General features: G+C 41.8%; 1 protein-coding gene across 1 annotated transcript; it reads right to left on the bottom strand.

Annotated features, from left to right (window-relative positions):
• Positions 1 to 1183: 1183 nt before the first annotated feature.
• On the bottom strand, positions 1184 to 15710 carry sdr42e2 (short chain dehydrogenase/reductase family 42E, member 2). Its single transcript, XM_042086126.1, has 13 exons — positions 15522 to 15710; positions 14404 to 14474; positions 13525 to 13964; positions 12518 to 12613; positions 12022 to 12079; positions 11699 to 11817; positions 10394 to 10469; positions 9023 to 9105; positions 7132 to 7269; positions 6951 to 7016; positions 6621 to 6684; positions 5833 to 5906; positions 1184 to 3232 (listed from the first exon to the last, which is right to left on the bottom strand). Exons 3-13 carry the CDS (start codon positions 13924 to 13926, stop codon positions 2996 to 2998), a joined length of 1413 nt encoding a protein of 470 aa, XP_041942060.1. The 5' UTR covers positions 13927 to 13964; positions 14404 to 14474; positions 15522 to 15710; the 3' UTR covers positions 1184 to 2995.
• Positions 15711 to 18453: the final 2743 nt, after the last annotated feature.

Raw genomic sequence — 18453 nt, 5'->3', positions numbered from 1 at the left:
TGTTTTTTTTTGCAGAAGAACAGATCACATTTTCAGTGTTATTGCTCTAATGCAATGTTCTAAATGTGTAATGTATTTTGTATGTGAGAACCCAGAGCTGAGATGGAGGAGATTAAGTCAGTATGTGATCGAAGGACAAAGGAATGTTGATCGTTGATGGAGAAAAAAAAGATTGGGAAAGGATTCCACTGTTAATTGGTGTGTGGTACAAGAGCGTTGATTAGGGGCTCGGCGAGGTGTGAGGCTTGCATTCTTGGGTCCTCTCCATCCTTGCAATCTACAGTAATGCTAGCAAAGATTCGGTGCAAATTCTGTTCTCTGTTTGTGGCCCTGTGTAATTGGATTACCTACTTAATGTAAGCACAAGTCACAAACAGTGGAAGAAAGTCAGTAATGTTGCTTTTGACATTTAAACTAGATAAATATTCCTTAGTTGGAACTCCTCTACTATTTTGTTGTCATCAAGCTTTCTGATGGATTTGTGCTCTGAAATGGCTGTAGATTAAATAATGTAGCTTTCATATTGTTACAGACACTTTTTGAATCCAAATGTATTAATTCATGTCTATCAGTGGAAAAAAACATGTGTTGTTTGTATATCAATCATAATGTCACTCAACAGCATTTCTATCTTTTGTTTGACCTTTTTCAGAGACCATGGTATATATATTTTTATGATGCACCTTTTCTAAGTGTTGAAATCCTTAAACTGTAATCATAAGGCTACTTACTAACACGTGACTTGCAAAACAATAAAATATATTTATAAACAAGCAAGCGGTTTCCTTGTACTGATGTGTTTCAATTTAGAGATCATGAATGAGGTTATTAAATTTGATAACGGAAATGCTCGGTCAAAGTGCCCTCTAGTGGATTTCTGGTAGAGGTAAATATTCACACAATCCATACACACTTAAATGAATCCAATGGCCTCAGTCTCATGCAGGCAGTTAGCCTGGTGAGGTAAAGGTTTGGGCCGTCTTCCAGGCTAGCAAGCAGTGCTCCTTAATAAGACATAGTTATATCAAAAAGAAAGAGATTAAATCCATGCCTTCTAATATTGGAGTGAGAGTGAAGTACATCAAACCCCACTTAAACTGATACATGTGATGATAAACTGGTCATATTTCATGGTTTAATGTTGGGAAGCAAAAACATCCTTCTGTATAATTACTATTTATGGTATTTTTTTATATTAATTCACAACAAGAATCATGGACACTTGAGCATAACACAGTGATCATCTCCATGAAGAATCCAGAACACATAGTGTAACACATTAATCCCACTACCTGACAACCAGGCACAACACATGCCCTTTTAACACACAAACTATTACTCTAAAAACAAGGCAAATTTTAGATTTGGGTGTATGTTGCCTTGTGTACATTAGTGTATTGTTTAATTATATGTGTTCAAAAATAAATATAACATACAGTATACAACAAAATTGCATATGAACAGTATGCGATATCAATTAAAAGTCAAAAGATTCAAAATTATATCACCTTACAGTAATTGCATTACTTCAATTTTGAACAGTAGTATTACTATTGTGTAAAACAAAAACAAAAAATAAATGTTTTCTATATTTACTATATTAAAAATATAGTCCTATACAATTATAAATCATTTAACATGTAAGTGATATTGCACAGTGGTGTTCTCATTTCTGTTATATATTATATATATTCCATTATTAAAATAATAAATACAATATATATGCATTTATCATGTTAAAAATTATACATGTTATGTATGTTAATACTTTTTAGAAGCATGTCACCAGCACCCACATTCATGAACCACACAAACACATACTAAAAGCTTAAATTAATGAAAGATATTGCTATTATTCTAAGACTTGTTAATATTGTTAACATAGTTAATATGGTATTGTGTACTAGTCAATACTCTGGTTCATTACCTGCCAATGACACAAAAGTCTCTGTGCCGATTTACACCCCATTTACTTCTACATCCACTTCTACGTATAGAGTTTAGATTAGTGGACAATCATTTAGGTCCATTGCTAGGAAGACTAAAATAATGTCTACATTCACAGCAGTCATTTATGTATGTCTCTGGGGATAATATGCAGTATGTACTTGTTTGTCTCTGACCACCGAAGGTCTGGTCCAACTAACTATTCAAACTTATCTAGGTGTTTCAGTCCTATACAGCAAAATATCCATTAGAGTTCTCTCTCTCTCTCTCTCTTTCTCTCTCTCTTTGGAAGACTAAAATGTACCAAGGGATGTGGGCTTATCTCCAGACTTAATGAGGCAGACATGGAGGCCTAGAGGCCTCTTTGTTACTGCTTTACTATGTCTGGGGCCACATAACTATAAGGACATCAATATCAATGCCAATCGGGGAGAGTAACAACCTCCCCGAAAAGGGATTCTTCAGTTTTCTAAATATGGCACTGTGGGTATTCCTCAGGAAGCAATGGATATTTTGGAGGAAGTGACCAACAGCCACTGTATGAAGAAATTTGTGTAAAACCAGTTTGAGATGATGCGAATGCCAATTCTCAGACCACAGTAGTAATGGTGCCACATTTTGCCATCTGACACCAACTGCAAACATGCCTATACTGTAGAATTAGAAACCTGGAATTGGGTTACAATGGCTTCAGATACTATTTGGAATCATATCAAAAACAAAACTGCTTACATGAAATAATTCAACTAGCAATCTATTATTGCAATACTGATATTAAATGAGTCTTTCCTGAAGAGAACTGTTAAATAATGAGTATCTCACTTACATCTCCAGAATAAATATGTCAACACAAATTATTATGTTATCCCTGCAGCACACAAACACCCTCTGTCCCACAAACCCTCTTCTGTGTGTGTGTGTGCTGCTGTTTTTATAATAATAGATGATGTGCTTCAAGGTGTACCAGGCAGCCTGTGGTCAGGTACAGTGTGTTTCTTACGAGTCTCTGGGGTGAATCAGTGCTTTTCGGGGTCAGTGCTAGAGCGGTTCAGTGCTTCTGGTCCCATCCCCCTGAGCAGAGCAGCAGGGTGAAGAGGCCCATGAAGAGCAGCACCAGCAGGAAGAAGAGCTGGGAGGACAGGGGCCCGCTCTGGCCAGACTGCAGCTGCCGGTTCTTCAGGTAGTGGTCCACCGCATCGGCCAGGCTGTACTTGTTGGGAGAGTAGCCCAGCTCACGTCGCGCCTTGTCGATCTTGAAGGTATGACTGATAGCGATGTTTCTCACCTACAAGAAAGTTAATCACACCATTTGACACATTTATTGATTGTACTCAATATTGTCCTCATTTATTTTTTCAGCATTGTGTATTTCCTAGCATGTCAGCTCCATGTATGAGAGACAAGTTTGGGAAAAATAGGTCTGGTGACATTTTAGTGAATAATCTTAGACTTACATTTGAATTTCAACAGGGACTAATAACATCCCAACTCAAATGTTATGTGGCCATTTTTACCATGATATGCTCTCCTATATGTCTATGGAGATAACAATGTCAACAGCCTCTGACACTGATATTCACACAGAGCACATATGGAGAATGTAAACATACGTCCAAGAACTGGCCTCAGCTGTGGTATCATCAGCTCTCATGTTCGGGGAGTGCAAGTGATCGATCCTGCAGAAATCAACAGCACCTCCTACTGGCCAAGAGGGAATAAAACTGTCACCATGGAAACTGAGAGGACATCAGAGCTCGGAAACGAATCTGGTGTCCACTCGTGACACACGACTCACGAGGATCGTGTAACCAGAGATGCTGAATATGTTTAAAAACCAAAGACCAAGCGAAAGTGTAAGAGCAGGGGCTCTTACCATCACACAACACTGACCTCTACAGAGAAAGACCGGACAGGTCCAATGTGGTCAAGTGACAGTAGGGAGAGATGGACCCTTTAAAACTGCTCTTCCTGTATCGCTCACCTACTTCTGTCCCCCCGGGACGCAGCCTGGCACCACAACGCCAAGCCAAGCCCTCATCTTTAATTCACACACAGCCACCAATCATCAATCTTCTGGGCCATCTGATGAGGAGAATTACCCCTACAGGCCCAAGGCTTCTGTTTCCCATCAAACATGCATGACGGGGTACCTGGCTCTTAAACCAGCTCTAAATGCCTTAACAAAAGGGTCCTCATGTGGAGTCCGGGGAGAGGCCTCCGGAAGCCATTATTACCATGTCTGACAAAGCAAGCTGGGTAACATTCTCTAGTGTCTACTGTGACATTGTTGGGGACTGACTATCATGGGTACTCTAATTGATGATCAGCCAGTTTACCGTTCATGACCCCAGATTGACACATTTTAATTGAAGTTCTAGAACAAGGATTAAACCATGTATGGGGTAGTGCCTCAATATGTCTATGATAGTATTGTATTCATAATTGTGAAACACCCTAGCCTGGGTTTCCCCATGCTGCCATACACGCGCAATTTTATTTACGCTGCTAGGCAGCCTGGATTCCATGGACCAAATTTTCACCTCAACGAAAGAACCAATCACAGAACGGAGGAGGGACAGCAAGACGATGACAACACACCGAAGCGGTTATGAGCTACGTACAGACGCATTTCATAGACATTCGTAGCCTCAATAAACGGCTCTGGGCATTCGTAAATCACGTCTCGAATACGAGAAAATGAATGTGTACTGTAGTTCCAAGACCCCATCTCAATGAGATGAGGTCTGGCGTTAGCCAGGCTAGAGACACCCAATGACATATCATGTCAGGCTCAAGGCATGAAAATCACCCCTTCATCCTCTACGAGATGGGATTCACTTGAGCTGTGCTGGGAATTTCCTTCACTTCAGTGCTGTGGCTTAGCCCAGTGGTAGTGATAAAATTATGTTGGATATAGTGAATGTCATCAGAGAGCTTCCCTGACATCTTCACATTATCCTGTGCACTGTCTCAGCCTGTAGCAGTCTGATTAAAAAGACAGAAACCTGGTAAATAATACATATGCCATCGAAAGAGGTATAAGGGAGCGATGTGAAGGGAGGGGAGGAGAGGAGATCAGACTGGTTGATTGCGATGGCCTGTCCACTGTCTGCCCAGAATGGCCCAGTGAGACTTAAACAAGGATCTCATCAGGCACTGTAACCAGACCACCAGCGCCACCGCTGTCTGTCGCCTCAACACCTCCCCCACAGCGAGTGCTCCCCCACACAGCGCAGCATCTGACCGACTGGAGTGTGACCGCGACAACCTCTGGGGTTCTAGGGCCACCGAGACACAGGTCATGCACCGCGGCGTCTCGTAGGCAGTATGCCCTTCATTCCAGCACAGAGAGACTCCTGTGTCCCTCCTCAAAGAGTCCTTCAAGGACACAGATGAACGGATTCATCCTCTTTTTTTCTCTGTTCCACACAGAGGCTCCCCATGGACACATCCACTTTAGATAGACACCCTCGGGACATCAGCGTCAGAGGGACTCTAGGGACTGTTGAAAACCGTGAATAAGAAACTTGATGCACCTATCGATGTGTGTGCAATCTAATGCAACCAACTGACTCTGAGAACCAAAAATCTACAATCGCATGCACACATGAGTGAGTACATGAGTGAGTACATCCTCACTAAAATTGTGCTTTCCCCTCCCATGTTTTTTATTTTCTCACGGCCCGAAAGACAACACAACACAGGTTACACAAGCAGGGATATACCCATAAAAGAGATAGTTCCTCATGCCAAAGAAATCAAGGAAAGAGTGAGAGAGAGAGAGAGAGAGAGAGAGAGAAAACGAAAGAAAAAGAGAGAGAAGAGCAGAGGATTGTGAGGGGTGTAAGCGTGATGAGGGTAAAATTGCATGAGCCGAGGAGTTACCTCATTTCTGGTGAAGAGCACTGGGATTTCCACAAAGGGTCTCAGCAGCAGATGCACACGTTCCATCAGTACAGCTAGAAAATGGAGGAAATGGAAGCCATTTCAGAGAGAGCTTACATAAATGCACTGTAATGGCTATCAGTGAATCTCTGGCAGCGCTGGAATGTTTATTATCATGCGAGAGAAGACTATGATCTTATGTTGAGGCTCAATATGAAATGAAATGCAAGCTTTAAAAAGAGTCTGGAAGAGGGCTGTGCCAAAAAATATTTTAGGAGGCAAAGGCTCAAGCACATGAAAGAGAACTCTTTCTCTTGAACTCTTTCTCTTTCTTGATAGTGGGGAAGGCTTATAAAATGCCAAGGGTTTCTCTAAAGGAAGAAAGGGCAGGGGTTCAAATATTGCCTCAGGGCCTCTCTAAGCACATGCCTGGTGACGTGAACACTGACTGTGGACTCTACTGTGGTCTGTGTGACATCTACTTAAAACAGTGACCCATTTCAGGAAGCAGTATGCCCCTGTTGCTTCAACAGTTTATTCCTTCTCAAAAAGTTTCTGTTTTTATCTTATAGTTATAGCTTGAATCTCATAGTTCTAGAAACGCAGTCAAATAATCCCTCAGCATGGATAGCATAGAAATGAAGTGTGGAGTATCGTCTCTCTAAAACTTTTTTGGATGAAACTTTCTCTGACTGACAAGGGATTGCAGTTAGGACAGCTACACATGACACACACAGAGAAGCTGTCATCACATTGCTTATGTGTAGGCTTGTTTTCTGCTTTCCTACCTGCTGCGTAGACCAGACAGACGGGGAGGTGGATCAAAGGCCGGCTGTGTCCCAGCTTCTCAAACTAATGAGGGGAAATGTTACAAGAAGTGTCATAACAAGCAAGACAACTGGTGAATAGTTGCACACGTTAATATGGTAAGCCTACGTTGTTTCGTTTTAATCGTATCACATATGATACTCAGTAAATCTATCTTGTGGTCATTACACATTTGAATCTGGAGAATTCATCTTTAAGTGAACACCATTTTACAAATTCACATGCAGGCTTAACCATATCTTCATCCATAGCCAATGCCTCTAGTCTCCATACACAGCAGCATTACCTACCAAAGGTGTGAACCATTCAAAAATGTTCACGGACACCCCGTCATTAATGAAGTAGGCCTGTCCACTCTGGAAGAGAGACAGGAGATAGAGCACATGAGCCTCTGGACTACAGTAACACCAGCATAGGGACTACCTACTGTTTCACTGCTTGTCTGGGCAGCCATGAGAAGCTAATGCTCACCGCTATGCAGCTTTTCTCTGGGGTCAGTGACTCTGCAGCGAGCAGGTGGGCCGTGACCAGGTTGTCCACATGCACCCAGTTCATCTGGGCCCGGGGGTTCCCGAAGCTGAAGCTGAAGAAACGCCTCTCCACGTTGACCTGTAGGAAAACAGCCGTTGATGAACAATGAACAAATGAATGGTAATACGCTAGACTTCTCTTCTAAAGGGACTTCTCTGAGGTATCCTACTTTTGTTGTAAAATCTGTGTTGTATGAAATGTGTTTTAAGGGAGTGCTGAGAGTAATTTTGTTTCCAGCATGAAACCTGGTTAACACTGGCACACCACTTGAGGAAGCAAAAATTGCCTGAAAGCAGCAGAATTGTGCACATGTGGTGCCGTACTGCTGCTCGGTGACTTCCTGTGCACCGCTGGTTTAAAGAGGCTTCCAATTTAACACGGGAGTGTTCCTCGAGTGGTGCAGGAGGAGGCGTGGGGTGAAGGGCAAATGAGAGTAAAATGTAACTGAAAGAACTGAAAAGATGTGACTAATTCAGTATTTTCTAGTGTTTCACAATACTAATTTCATAACACCCATCACCCCCCCCATCCCCGCAAAAAATGAATTCACTCGTGAACAATATTTGTCCGTTTTAGGTCCGTGCATTGGTCAGTCAGCAAAAAAAAATAGCCTACATAGCATAACAACATCCACATGCAATAATACAACGACAACGTCTACAATGACCTATTCATTTGGACAACTTGATACAGCCCTATACAGGCTAAAGTTACCTTTAGTTTTGTTCTAGCGTAACGTGACGTCTGGCTTTAGTGCAGTCTAACGTTCTGACAAGCACAATTGCCTACCTTGTTCTTGTCCATCTGGAATAACTCCTAGCTTTGCTGCCTCCATCCTTTCTGTTTTCGTTGTTTAAAACTTGTGATATCCATGATGAGTATTGAGTTAGTGAATTAGCTCAACATTGTGTGCTGATAACCATATATAGATAGCCGAGTAAAAGAAAACAACAAGTAGCCTATTGTGTGCCTGCGTGCAGTATTCTCTCCTGCTCAAACAAAATGTGTGCACGTTAATTTTGATAACGTGTTCACTAACTTTACGTAATTGAAAAGTAAATAGCCTGATGGCATACAGCTAATGGGATACTGTGCATAGTTGGGAGGGTATGGTAGGCCAATTTGGTGTGAATACACACACACACACAAAGGACATTTTCTCTCGCTGTTGAGTAGCCTGATGGTACGCACAGTGCGTATGGACGTACACCTGCAGGCGCGCCTGGGCTATGGTGCAGAGGCCACTATTTACATGTACAGTTATATTAGATTTTCTGGAAACAACGAGAAAAAAAAACATTTAACCTCTCTTGCCATCTTTTACAGTAAAGGAAACTATTGATTCCATGTCCTGTGTGCATGCTGTCCATTAGACTGCATGCTGTGTATCATAGCATAAATAAATGGGTTATTACATTTGAATAAAACCTTTCACAATGCATAAGAATCTGTCAAGTAAGCAAGTAAGGTTTATCACGTCTATAAAGACAGTAAAGAGAGGACTCCCGTTAAGTTCAGTAAGTTAAGCTAAGCTCCATTAGGCTAAGCAAGTAACCCAGTGTGCATACGTGTGTATGTATGTGTGTGAGTGTGAATGCCGTGGTCTTGAGTCTCTCTGAGAGACTTTGAAGCAGGAGGCAGGAGGAGGGGGTGTAAAGTGATAGTCTCCAAACGTCCAAACGTTCATAAATATTGTACAGCCACCGCTAGGCTCACACAGGTGTCTTCAGGAGGACCACACAGCAAGCGCATTTGAGATCTCAGCAGAGACGGAGAGCTGCCCACGGAGGCTAAGGTTCCAGAGCAGGGAGAGCAGGGGAAAGAGACTCACCATCACCCGGTGGAGGTGGCGCCTCTCCTCTGGGCCATAGATCCCCGACGGACGCAGCACGCAGGTCTGCAGCACATCGCCCCCTGTTTGAGACACTCAGCTATTACACCTCTATGTAAGCCATCACCCAGGCATTTATAACCCAGGAGACCTTAAAGCCCAGCACAGAATTACAGTACATCTCACTCCACCAGGTGCCCTCCTGGGGCCACGAACCTCCTGGAACACTTCACCAGCACCATTAAAGTCTCTTTCCCCAGCCTCCAGAACACGGCTCCCTTAATGATTTTCCATAGCAGAGGAGGTCTCCCTCTCTCTCTCTCTCTCTGTGTAAAGCCTTTCAACGCGGGGCTGAGCCTCTGCAGACTTGGCTCCTCCGTCTGAATAAATGCATGAGGAAGTCTATGGGAGTATCATGACCCGGGACCATAGGCCAGAGCTTAATTGAATATGTTAATAAGATATAGAGTATCGCCTCTGGAGAGGGTGATCATACGAGCGAGCGAGTGGGCCTGCCTTGCACCTGTCAGTGGTGCAGCTGGGGACCAAAAAACTCCTGCAGACTTTTCCATTAAGGAGATTGGACCAAACCCACACGACTTGCATTGCACGCGCACAGACAAATGTATTAGTTTCAATGTTACGAGGTGTATCAATCTACTTTTCCATCAGGATTTTGTGACCTTCCTGGTTTGCGTTCAAATGGCGCACTGAATGTTTTGGTGTGTAAGGATATATATAGCTTTTTTTTCTATTCTTCTCTTTCTAGCAATATGGCTATTAATCTTCCTTTCATGGTCTCTTCTGTTCTTCCATTCAATTCCAGGAGTACTTGTGCCTGTAGTGAGTGTTAAAATGAATGAGGTGTGGCTAGTGCCTATCTATTTTCTACATGTGTTTCTGTAAATGAAGACTCTACTGCAAACCAAATTTACCTGTGGGTACAAATAAAGTTAGCTGAACCTGAAACCGAACCTGTCCATAATCAGAATTCCTGTCCAATTTACAGGAATTCTATCAATATACTTCCATACATGTATATGTGCATGTTTTTATGTATGTCTGTGCATGAGTGTCTGTGCATGTTTGTGTGTGTGCGTGTGTGTGTGTGCGCGCGTGCTACACAGCAGACACAGCAGTGTCAGGTTTAAGCTGGGCTCTGTTTGTCCGTATTGTCCTGTCCGACTCTATTTTTAACCTAGTGTCAGCAGGTCTGGCTGTATACCGTTGCAGACATAGGCTCGGGCTGCTGCATTGCCGTGGCACCACCTTAACTCACTCATGTCTCAGGACAAGAAGCACACGCTGGACTCTCATACAGGGAACTCAACGAATGGCTATATTGAGAGGGGGAGAATATGTTGTTCTTACCTTTCAGCGTCCTTCCATTGGCTGCCAGCACCATTCGGTCTGCTATGGCTTTGGTTCTGGAGTAGTGGTCTATGTGCTTTGAACAGACAGAGGGAGAGGAAAAGACAAAGTGAAACGGAAGGGAAAATGGAAGACTTTTCATCTCTAGCTCCTCATTGACCAAATACTTCAAATACCCCACTTCTCAATAGCAAGAAAGACTCTGAAGCTATATCTGTATGCATGTACTGTACGGTGTATACAATGTAAAGAAGCACAGTATAGAATAAGAGCAAATTTGATGAATGAATGATAAACTTGACTAAAGCTCATGAGCACCAGCTCCGACACGCTTCAAAGACTCTCGGCAGCCACAGCATGGAAGACAAAAGGCAGCCATTGTTGTTAACATTATGTTATACACAAGAGAGACACAGCAACAAAGGCTCTGGGTTAACCTACACGATCCCCACGGCTTATGAGCACTGCACCCACACCCACACCCACCCCAGCCCGCTTGGAGACCCAACTGAACAAAAGTCCCCTGCACCCTGACACTCTTCTGACAGGCACGTGTGTAATCCTCCTGAGAGTGAAATTACTTCTCTCTCTCTCTCTCTCTCGTACTCTCTCTTGTGCTCCCACAGAACATGAATAATCTGCCTTTTAAACCTCGATTGGACTCACCACAGGGGGATAATGTTTCACTTCAAACGTGGATGTAATGCTGCCACGGTCAATTTTTCGAACAGCATTGCTGAGCTACAAACACACTTCAAATCTCCTCTCTCGAGATCCAGCTCCATTCACTTTAATTCCATTTTATACAGTAACATTTTAAGAACTATCCCAGCATGCTTTAAAAAAAAAAAAACATGGCTAACCCATGCCACCACTACTGAGCGTGTGGGGGCCCCGAGGGAGAGTTTGTAGGAGAATGGTGGAGGAAGGGGAGAGGGAGGACAGGAATTTAGAGGAGTGGGTAACAGGCGGAGAGGGCAGAAAAGAAGCAAGTGGACGTACAACAGCTGGCGTGCATACAGCAGGTATTCTTCCATGGAGGTTGGGTTCTATGCTTCCATTAAAGGTTCTAAAGGTTCTATTTAGAAATCTCTGGAAAGGAATGTTTTGTAGAACACTTGTAGATTCCTCTGACAGATCGATGTAAACAGACACAGCCCTTGAAGAACCACTTTGGTGACATTTTTGCCAAGAAATATTCTATGGTGAGTTTAACCAAGCTGATAAAAACCTCTGAGGACCATTTTTGTGAAAGTGCAAGAGACCTGTGAGAAATGTTCATAATCCTAAGAGCTGACCACTCACCATGTCCAGGGGAAGGCAGGCCACAGTGTCCTCATCCCCATCCTCTATGGGTTTCCCAGCAAATGCCACATTTACGGTGCTGGTGTAGATCAGACGCGTTATTCCACGCTCAGAACACACTGCACAGACACGGACACGAGTCAGCCGGGACTATTGTCAGGATAAGTCATGATGGTACTTCATGTAGAATGTACATGTACTATACATGTGCTATATTATAGTGGTATCATACAGAAGGATGGCAATGATGAGGACACTTCAGCTGCAATATTTCCATAGGTTGGAGGAGGGAAAGTGGTTTTATTACATCATGGAGGTCTCACCATTAATAACGTTGTTGGTTCCTCCAACGTTGATAGATTCAACTAGATCTTTCTTTAGCTGTCAATGGAAAAAAACAACATTTACAAGCATTACCTACTATTCTATTAAGCATTTGACATCTCTTGACTGTGGCTACAGTAGTTCCATTTCCAGGACAATACTGGGTGGGAGCAAGTGTTTTTAAAAGAAAAGATACATTTTAATACATTTAATCAATTAATACAATTCTCAAATAAAGCCAATTAAAGTTATTTCAAGCATTAGTAACTTATTTAACCAGTAAGTACATAATATAAAATTCAAAGCAGCAACCATTTAAGAGTAACACATTTAAAAAAGAAAAAAAACAAATTAAGAGGCCATCTGCAGCTCTTAGACAAGAAAGCTGCCACTGTGTCCTCCTTGCATTTCCATAGCAGCATAACAGGGTTTTAAAGTGCCGATGTGGAGTAACATTAATAAACATAGAATGCCGCTGTTGCAGCTGATATGTACCTGTTCAGGACCAGACATTCCATAAGACGCCGTATGAAATATGCAGTCCACCCCATCACACACCTTGTACAGGGACTCATAATCTCGAATGTCACTCTGCAATGGAGAGATTTGAATCAGGCGATTAGTCATGGTGCAAACCAAGGTGGGTGACAGGTCACACCAGCTAACCTGTGAGGTGAGCAGTCCTGTCCGCGCTTGTGTCAGGAGAATCAAGCAATAAAAAGACTATTACACACTAGCATTGCAGATTTGGGGTTTCGGATACCTGTTCTTAACTGTTGCCCTTTGATATGGTTAGCTTTGTGTCTCAGGTGCCCTAGAGCAGACAGCATTAAAGTTATACATATTTGTCTTGACGTGGCCCACAGACAGGAAAGACAGGAAAGACTCTGGTGACAGCTGTGCGGCACAAGCGCCACACCTGTAACCTGAGGCTGAGAGCCCACCCTGCCCCCACGCCCATACACCCCTCTCCCCCAACCCCTTGGCCTGATCAGCACCTGGCCTTCTCAGTCACATAGATCTTCTCCTTGAGTTTCACCTGGCCAGCCAGCACCCACTCAAATGCCAGCACAGGACCAGGGGACGCAGCACCACTGAGAGGCAAAATCCGCCTCATGTGTTCCTGCTTAGCATCCTGACAGTGTGCTAACATGGCAAAGCTACGACTGCCAATGCACTGTTAGTTTAATCATTTACTACAGGTATATTTGTGCGGATTATGAATACCATATGATTCATAATCTGCCTCTATTTAACTGGTCCCAATTCAAAGTGCTATTGCTACTGCTGAGTAAGGCCAAGAATTTGTAATATTTTTTTTTACAGCATTTGCACCCTACAGCATTTGCTCCCAAGCCCCTGATAATCTCTGATCAGCCTGCCACAGGAACTATGATATGATATGATATGATATGATATGATATGATGATATATTCATTGTGAAATAATAAACTGCTTGGTCATTGCCTGCCTCCCCAACAAGAAATTTCCACACATCTTACCTGAAAGAAGACAACCCCATCCGGGACATCCCTCAGCGGCTTGTGCAGGTCAAGCAGAACCACCTTCACTCCCTGGTCGGCCAGAGTCCGCCCCAGCCTGAACCCAAAGTACCCGGCCCCACCGGTCACCAGGACCTTCCCCAGTGCTCCCCGGCCTTCCTTCTCCATGGTCTCCGCCCGCCTGGCCACACACTCCGGGCTGCTGCACCAGGAGCCAACTGCCCCATTGGATCTGTTTCGGGGACCGGCCGAAGCAGACGAACCCACGGCGGTGCTCTTTGATGCCCACGCTGAGTCGTGGGCACCGGCCTGGGCCCTGCTGCTGGTGCTCCTGCCGCAATCTAGCAGACAGGGGCATGGGGCAGGCTCCACCAACGCGCAGGAGGCACCGCTGTGTTTCATGATGCCCAGCTCTGCTTCAGTCCTGTGCTGCTCTCGACCTGCAGGGATGAAGTGGAACCCAGAAACGACCACAAGGTGATCAGAAGCAGGTCTGTCCAGGGCAATGTCCTCATATATCTCCCTATCAGACCCAAGCACTACACTACACAATCAACTGGAAAGTTAACCCTGTTCTAAGGAGCCTAAGATTACATTAGATCACTACTGTTGCTACTGCTGCCACTACCACACAGGGGATGATCTACACAAGCAATCACTCAGGTTATTTGGCTCTATTGCAGTGTGAGGCAAGACAGCATATTTCATTGAACAGGTCATGTTAGACACCGTGTAGTCTATGCGCTAATCTACACAAAATCCTGAATGCAGTAAAACAATACCAATGGACAGTTTCCAATACCAACTGTGTTTCTGAGCATTCTTCATTCACCACCAGCACACAGTGCAGAGAAAACAAAGGAATGAAGGAATGCTTACCAGCAAGATAATGGCTTCTGCCCAGTTGTCAAATGCCAGGATGCCAGGGACACCCTCCGAGTTTTGAACACCTACAGTTCATGATACAGCACCCACAAACACAAAACTATGGTCTTAGAACAATTTGTCAAGTTGAGAGTAAGTGTTGCCTGCCATGAAATAGTTTTAAGAAAAAGATGATTGACAATCACATCAAGGCACAGTGGTGCTTAACCAGTTCTGCAAGTCCATGTCATCCTATATGGAGAGGTACTGAATGCTGTGGCCTCTTGGTTGTACGTTATTATATAGAATGTAACTATTTATCCAGGTGGCATTAACATCTGTAGCCTAATGAGATAGATAGATAGATAGATAGATAGATAGATCGATACTTTATTGATCCCCATGGGGAAATTCAAGATTCAAGATGACATCAGAGGACTATTTTAAATAATGACCACGTTCTTTTGCCAAAAAAAATTCGCCATAGAGGTATTTTTGCAATGTGAAGCAGGCAAGTATTATGAATCAGAGCATGACAAACCTGTGACAGTATGTTGTTGTAAAAAACTGATTTTAATCGACTGCACGTGGCATTGATATAAAAACGAAAAGGGCAGGTAACGTTAACATTAAAAACATGTTCTCCGTCTTAAACAATCAAAGAAACAATTGGAACTGTTATCATATAAGCTTTAACAAAATAGGCCTACATGTGGTTATACCTCAGACAATTAAAATGCATGTAAATCGCATGTATATAGTTTTGGCAATGCTTCACGTGTTATTTGATTATTATTTTAAAGCATAAACCAACACTGATGGTTACAGATATCAGTAGGCTACCATAAATATGTTATGACGAATTAAAATAGTCCAATTGTTTCTTTGATATTGTGTTATTATAGGCTATAACAACATAATTATGCTTTTATATAGCCAACTAGCATGTTTTAAGGCATTAGGCCTACATTTAGGCTACTTTGACAAATAATGTTATTTGGAACCACTCAAAAAACTCCAACGAAACAGCACAACTGCCTAATGAATAAACCAAGAGATGCTCAGTGCATTGCAACTGTTTTCCAGCTCGACATTATATAAACAAACTAAGTAAAACTAAACTAACACTTTACCTTCTTATCGCGGGTCATGAATTACATAAAAAAATTCCATCCTCTGTCTCTATCCACGGACATTCCGCTTGTTCGTAGCCCCTTACTCAGGTTCCGATCTCATTTGATATCCTCAACCTGTCAATCACCTGTTGCTTCACCTGAGACTCTTACCGTAAGTAAACGAAAAGCTCCGCATATCGCATTCGCCTTGATCACATTCACACTTTTTTTTTTATTAAATACTATTAAAAAAAAACAGTGCCATAAATTAAAAAAAAAAACAGAGCCATAATATATGACTATATGCCTACTTCACATACAGTTGTCATTAAAGAACAATTTAAAAAGAACAATTAAGCCTAACATAGGCCTAATCATATACATTTTCAGAACATATTTTCTTTAATATTTTATGATTTTATGAATAAAAGTGAGGTCCCCCTACGTCATTGATTGCATTTCTTTAAAACATGGCATGAGTTTACCAGTTTCATTATTTCCAAACCATTGATACGTTTATGCCCTGGAATTCAAATACCACAGGTGCTGCTCTGTAGGCCTACACACAACACTGAGATCTAGGCTATTCACTTCAGTTTATAGGTCATCTACCAGAAAAAAATAGGGAAATCGTTAAACAAAATGCCCTTTGGATCCTGTCACACCTTTGCTAAAAAAGTACACTTTGTCCAACTGATGTGAAGAACTACAAACCTGTCTCCCTTCTTCCTGTCTTGGTGGTTTTGGAGAAAGTGGTCTTCAAGCAAGTCTGTGACTTCCTATATCAGAACAACCTGCTAGACATGCAGTCTGGTTTTAGGAGGTTTATGTCCTATATAGTCGAAAATTATACAGTGTTCCAAATTATTATACAAACATTTTTCTCAGATTTTCCTAAATAGTTGATGCAAATGACAGTCAGTAACATTTTCAAGTCATTCACCATTAGAGTATAATTTGAATTTTATTGAAAAAGCCTCCCAATGATAACAGTATTTTTTTTCAAGAATGCAAAACTCAAAATGCACTGTTTCAAATTATTATGCACGAGTTTCAAGACATTTTATTTTAAATCAAAAGTTAATTCAATCAAAAACATCTTAACAGGCCAAGTTACATGTCAATATAGGACCCCTTCATTGATATCACCTTCACATGACACTTAAATCCAATTTGCATAATAATTTGGAACACAGTGTCATTTTTACTCATTTAAAGTTGTTAATAAATAAGGGGACAGTTTCTTGCTAAAATGACACTGTTTTTAATGACAATGTCCCTATTAGAGGGAGAGCAGATAGCTAACAAACGTTCAGAAAAAGTCCTGTTGGCAAATTTTAGGAAAAGTCGGTAAAGGGGCTATTTCACACAATTTGAGGTTGCTGAATTCAAATATTTTGTTTAGCAAGTTCAATTTTGAGTTTTAAGCTTGCTAATTAGCATAATTAGCATAATTCACATACTTTTTGGTTTTGCCATCAGATATCATAGGAATTGCAAATAAAAAGGCATTAATATACTCTTTATGTATCAGATATGTTGTGGGACAGGACAGGAATTACCCCAATGACCCTCAAGTAGCAAATGAAAATAAGCTAAAATTAAAATATAAATTGAAATAATAGCTAAAATTCAGTATGACGTTTAGAAGCAAAATAGATTCCTTGATAATAAATTGATAGAATAGTAGATGACTGCTCATTTTTCTGTAGAAAGTACTTTGTCACTAACTATTATGAACAGTTGTCGGTCTTTACAGATAATTTACACTGTATTTTTTTTACTGTAAAGGCGACTGTGCTTGCATAGTTAAAACATCTCACTGGTGCTCTTTCCTATCATTCAAATTCCAGCCATGCAAAAAAATGGAAGAGTGTGCATGTTTGAGGGTTGCTGAAGAGTGCTATGGAGATTGCCTTATTTGCAAAACATTTAGACAAGATATCCTTTATAGTGCAACAAAAAGAAACATTCTCCAGTACATCATTACTGTATATGATGCTGAAAGGGAAGTGGACCTATCCTCAGCTATGAACTGATTAATGTCCCTGTACTGTAGCTATTGCAGATAGCGATGGTTATTTGTGAAGTGGAAATAAGTCTTATTCTCACTCAAGTGCTGTGTAGCAATGTGGAATGTCCAGTAGTGATCACTGCAAAAACTGCTCATTCAACACTGGTAATAGATGCTCAAGATTTAGTTATGTCTTTAGGACACCCATCTGACTGCAGCACATTTAAGAAGTATGCAGGAAAGTAGACCTAATGTAGGAATGCACACAGATATTGCAACAGATACGCTCAGGCCAATCCAAACTTTTCTCATCTGTTGTTCCTCGTTGGTGGAACACACTGCCAGTTCCTACAAGGGCAGGGTCATCCCTCTCCATTTTCAAAAAACTCCTCAAGACCCAGCTCTTTAGAGAACATATCCTCTCATAGCACCACTTACAACAAGTCTTGCTGATCCTAGCACTTACCACCCGTCTTGAACTGACACTCAACTGTTTAAAAACAGCACTTACTGATGCACTTATTCTTACTGTAGTCTACTGTTTTTAAATTGTCCTAAAATTGTTGAGAGAATTGCTTTAAAACTTAACTGTTACCATGTTGTTAGTCGCTTTGGTTAAAAATGTGTCAGCCAAATGTAATGTAATGTAATAATGGTGTAGGCCTATCTGATTAAGACCCAAAGAGTGGTTGAAACGTACTTATTAAATTACACTGGGAGCAAAGAAGACTATCTTCACTTTTTTCCCTTTGCAACTGTCAAAGAAATCCCATAAACACAGGAAGGCCTAGGGTAGCCTACATCAGATGGCCTAAAGATTAGGCTCTTCTGCATAGCATTAAGTGATTTGCATGCAGTAATTTGAACACTGACTTTGATCTAGCCTACTTTGGCTATTTAAAGGGACACCAGGCAACGTTTTTGTGTTAATTACTC

This window comes from Alosa sapidissima, chromosome 3, assembly GCF_018492685.1.
Source record: "Alosa sapidissima isolate fAloSap1 chromosome 3, fAloSap1.pri, whole genome shotgun sequence".
Lineage (NCBI taxonomy): Eukaryota > Metazoa > Chordata > Actinopteri > Clupeiformes > Clupeidae > Alosa > Alosa sapidissima.
Note: the sequence above shows the minus strand (reverse complement) of the source record. Positions and strands in the feature narration are given on the sequence as shown.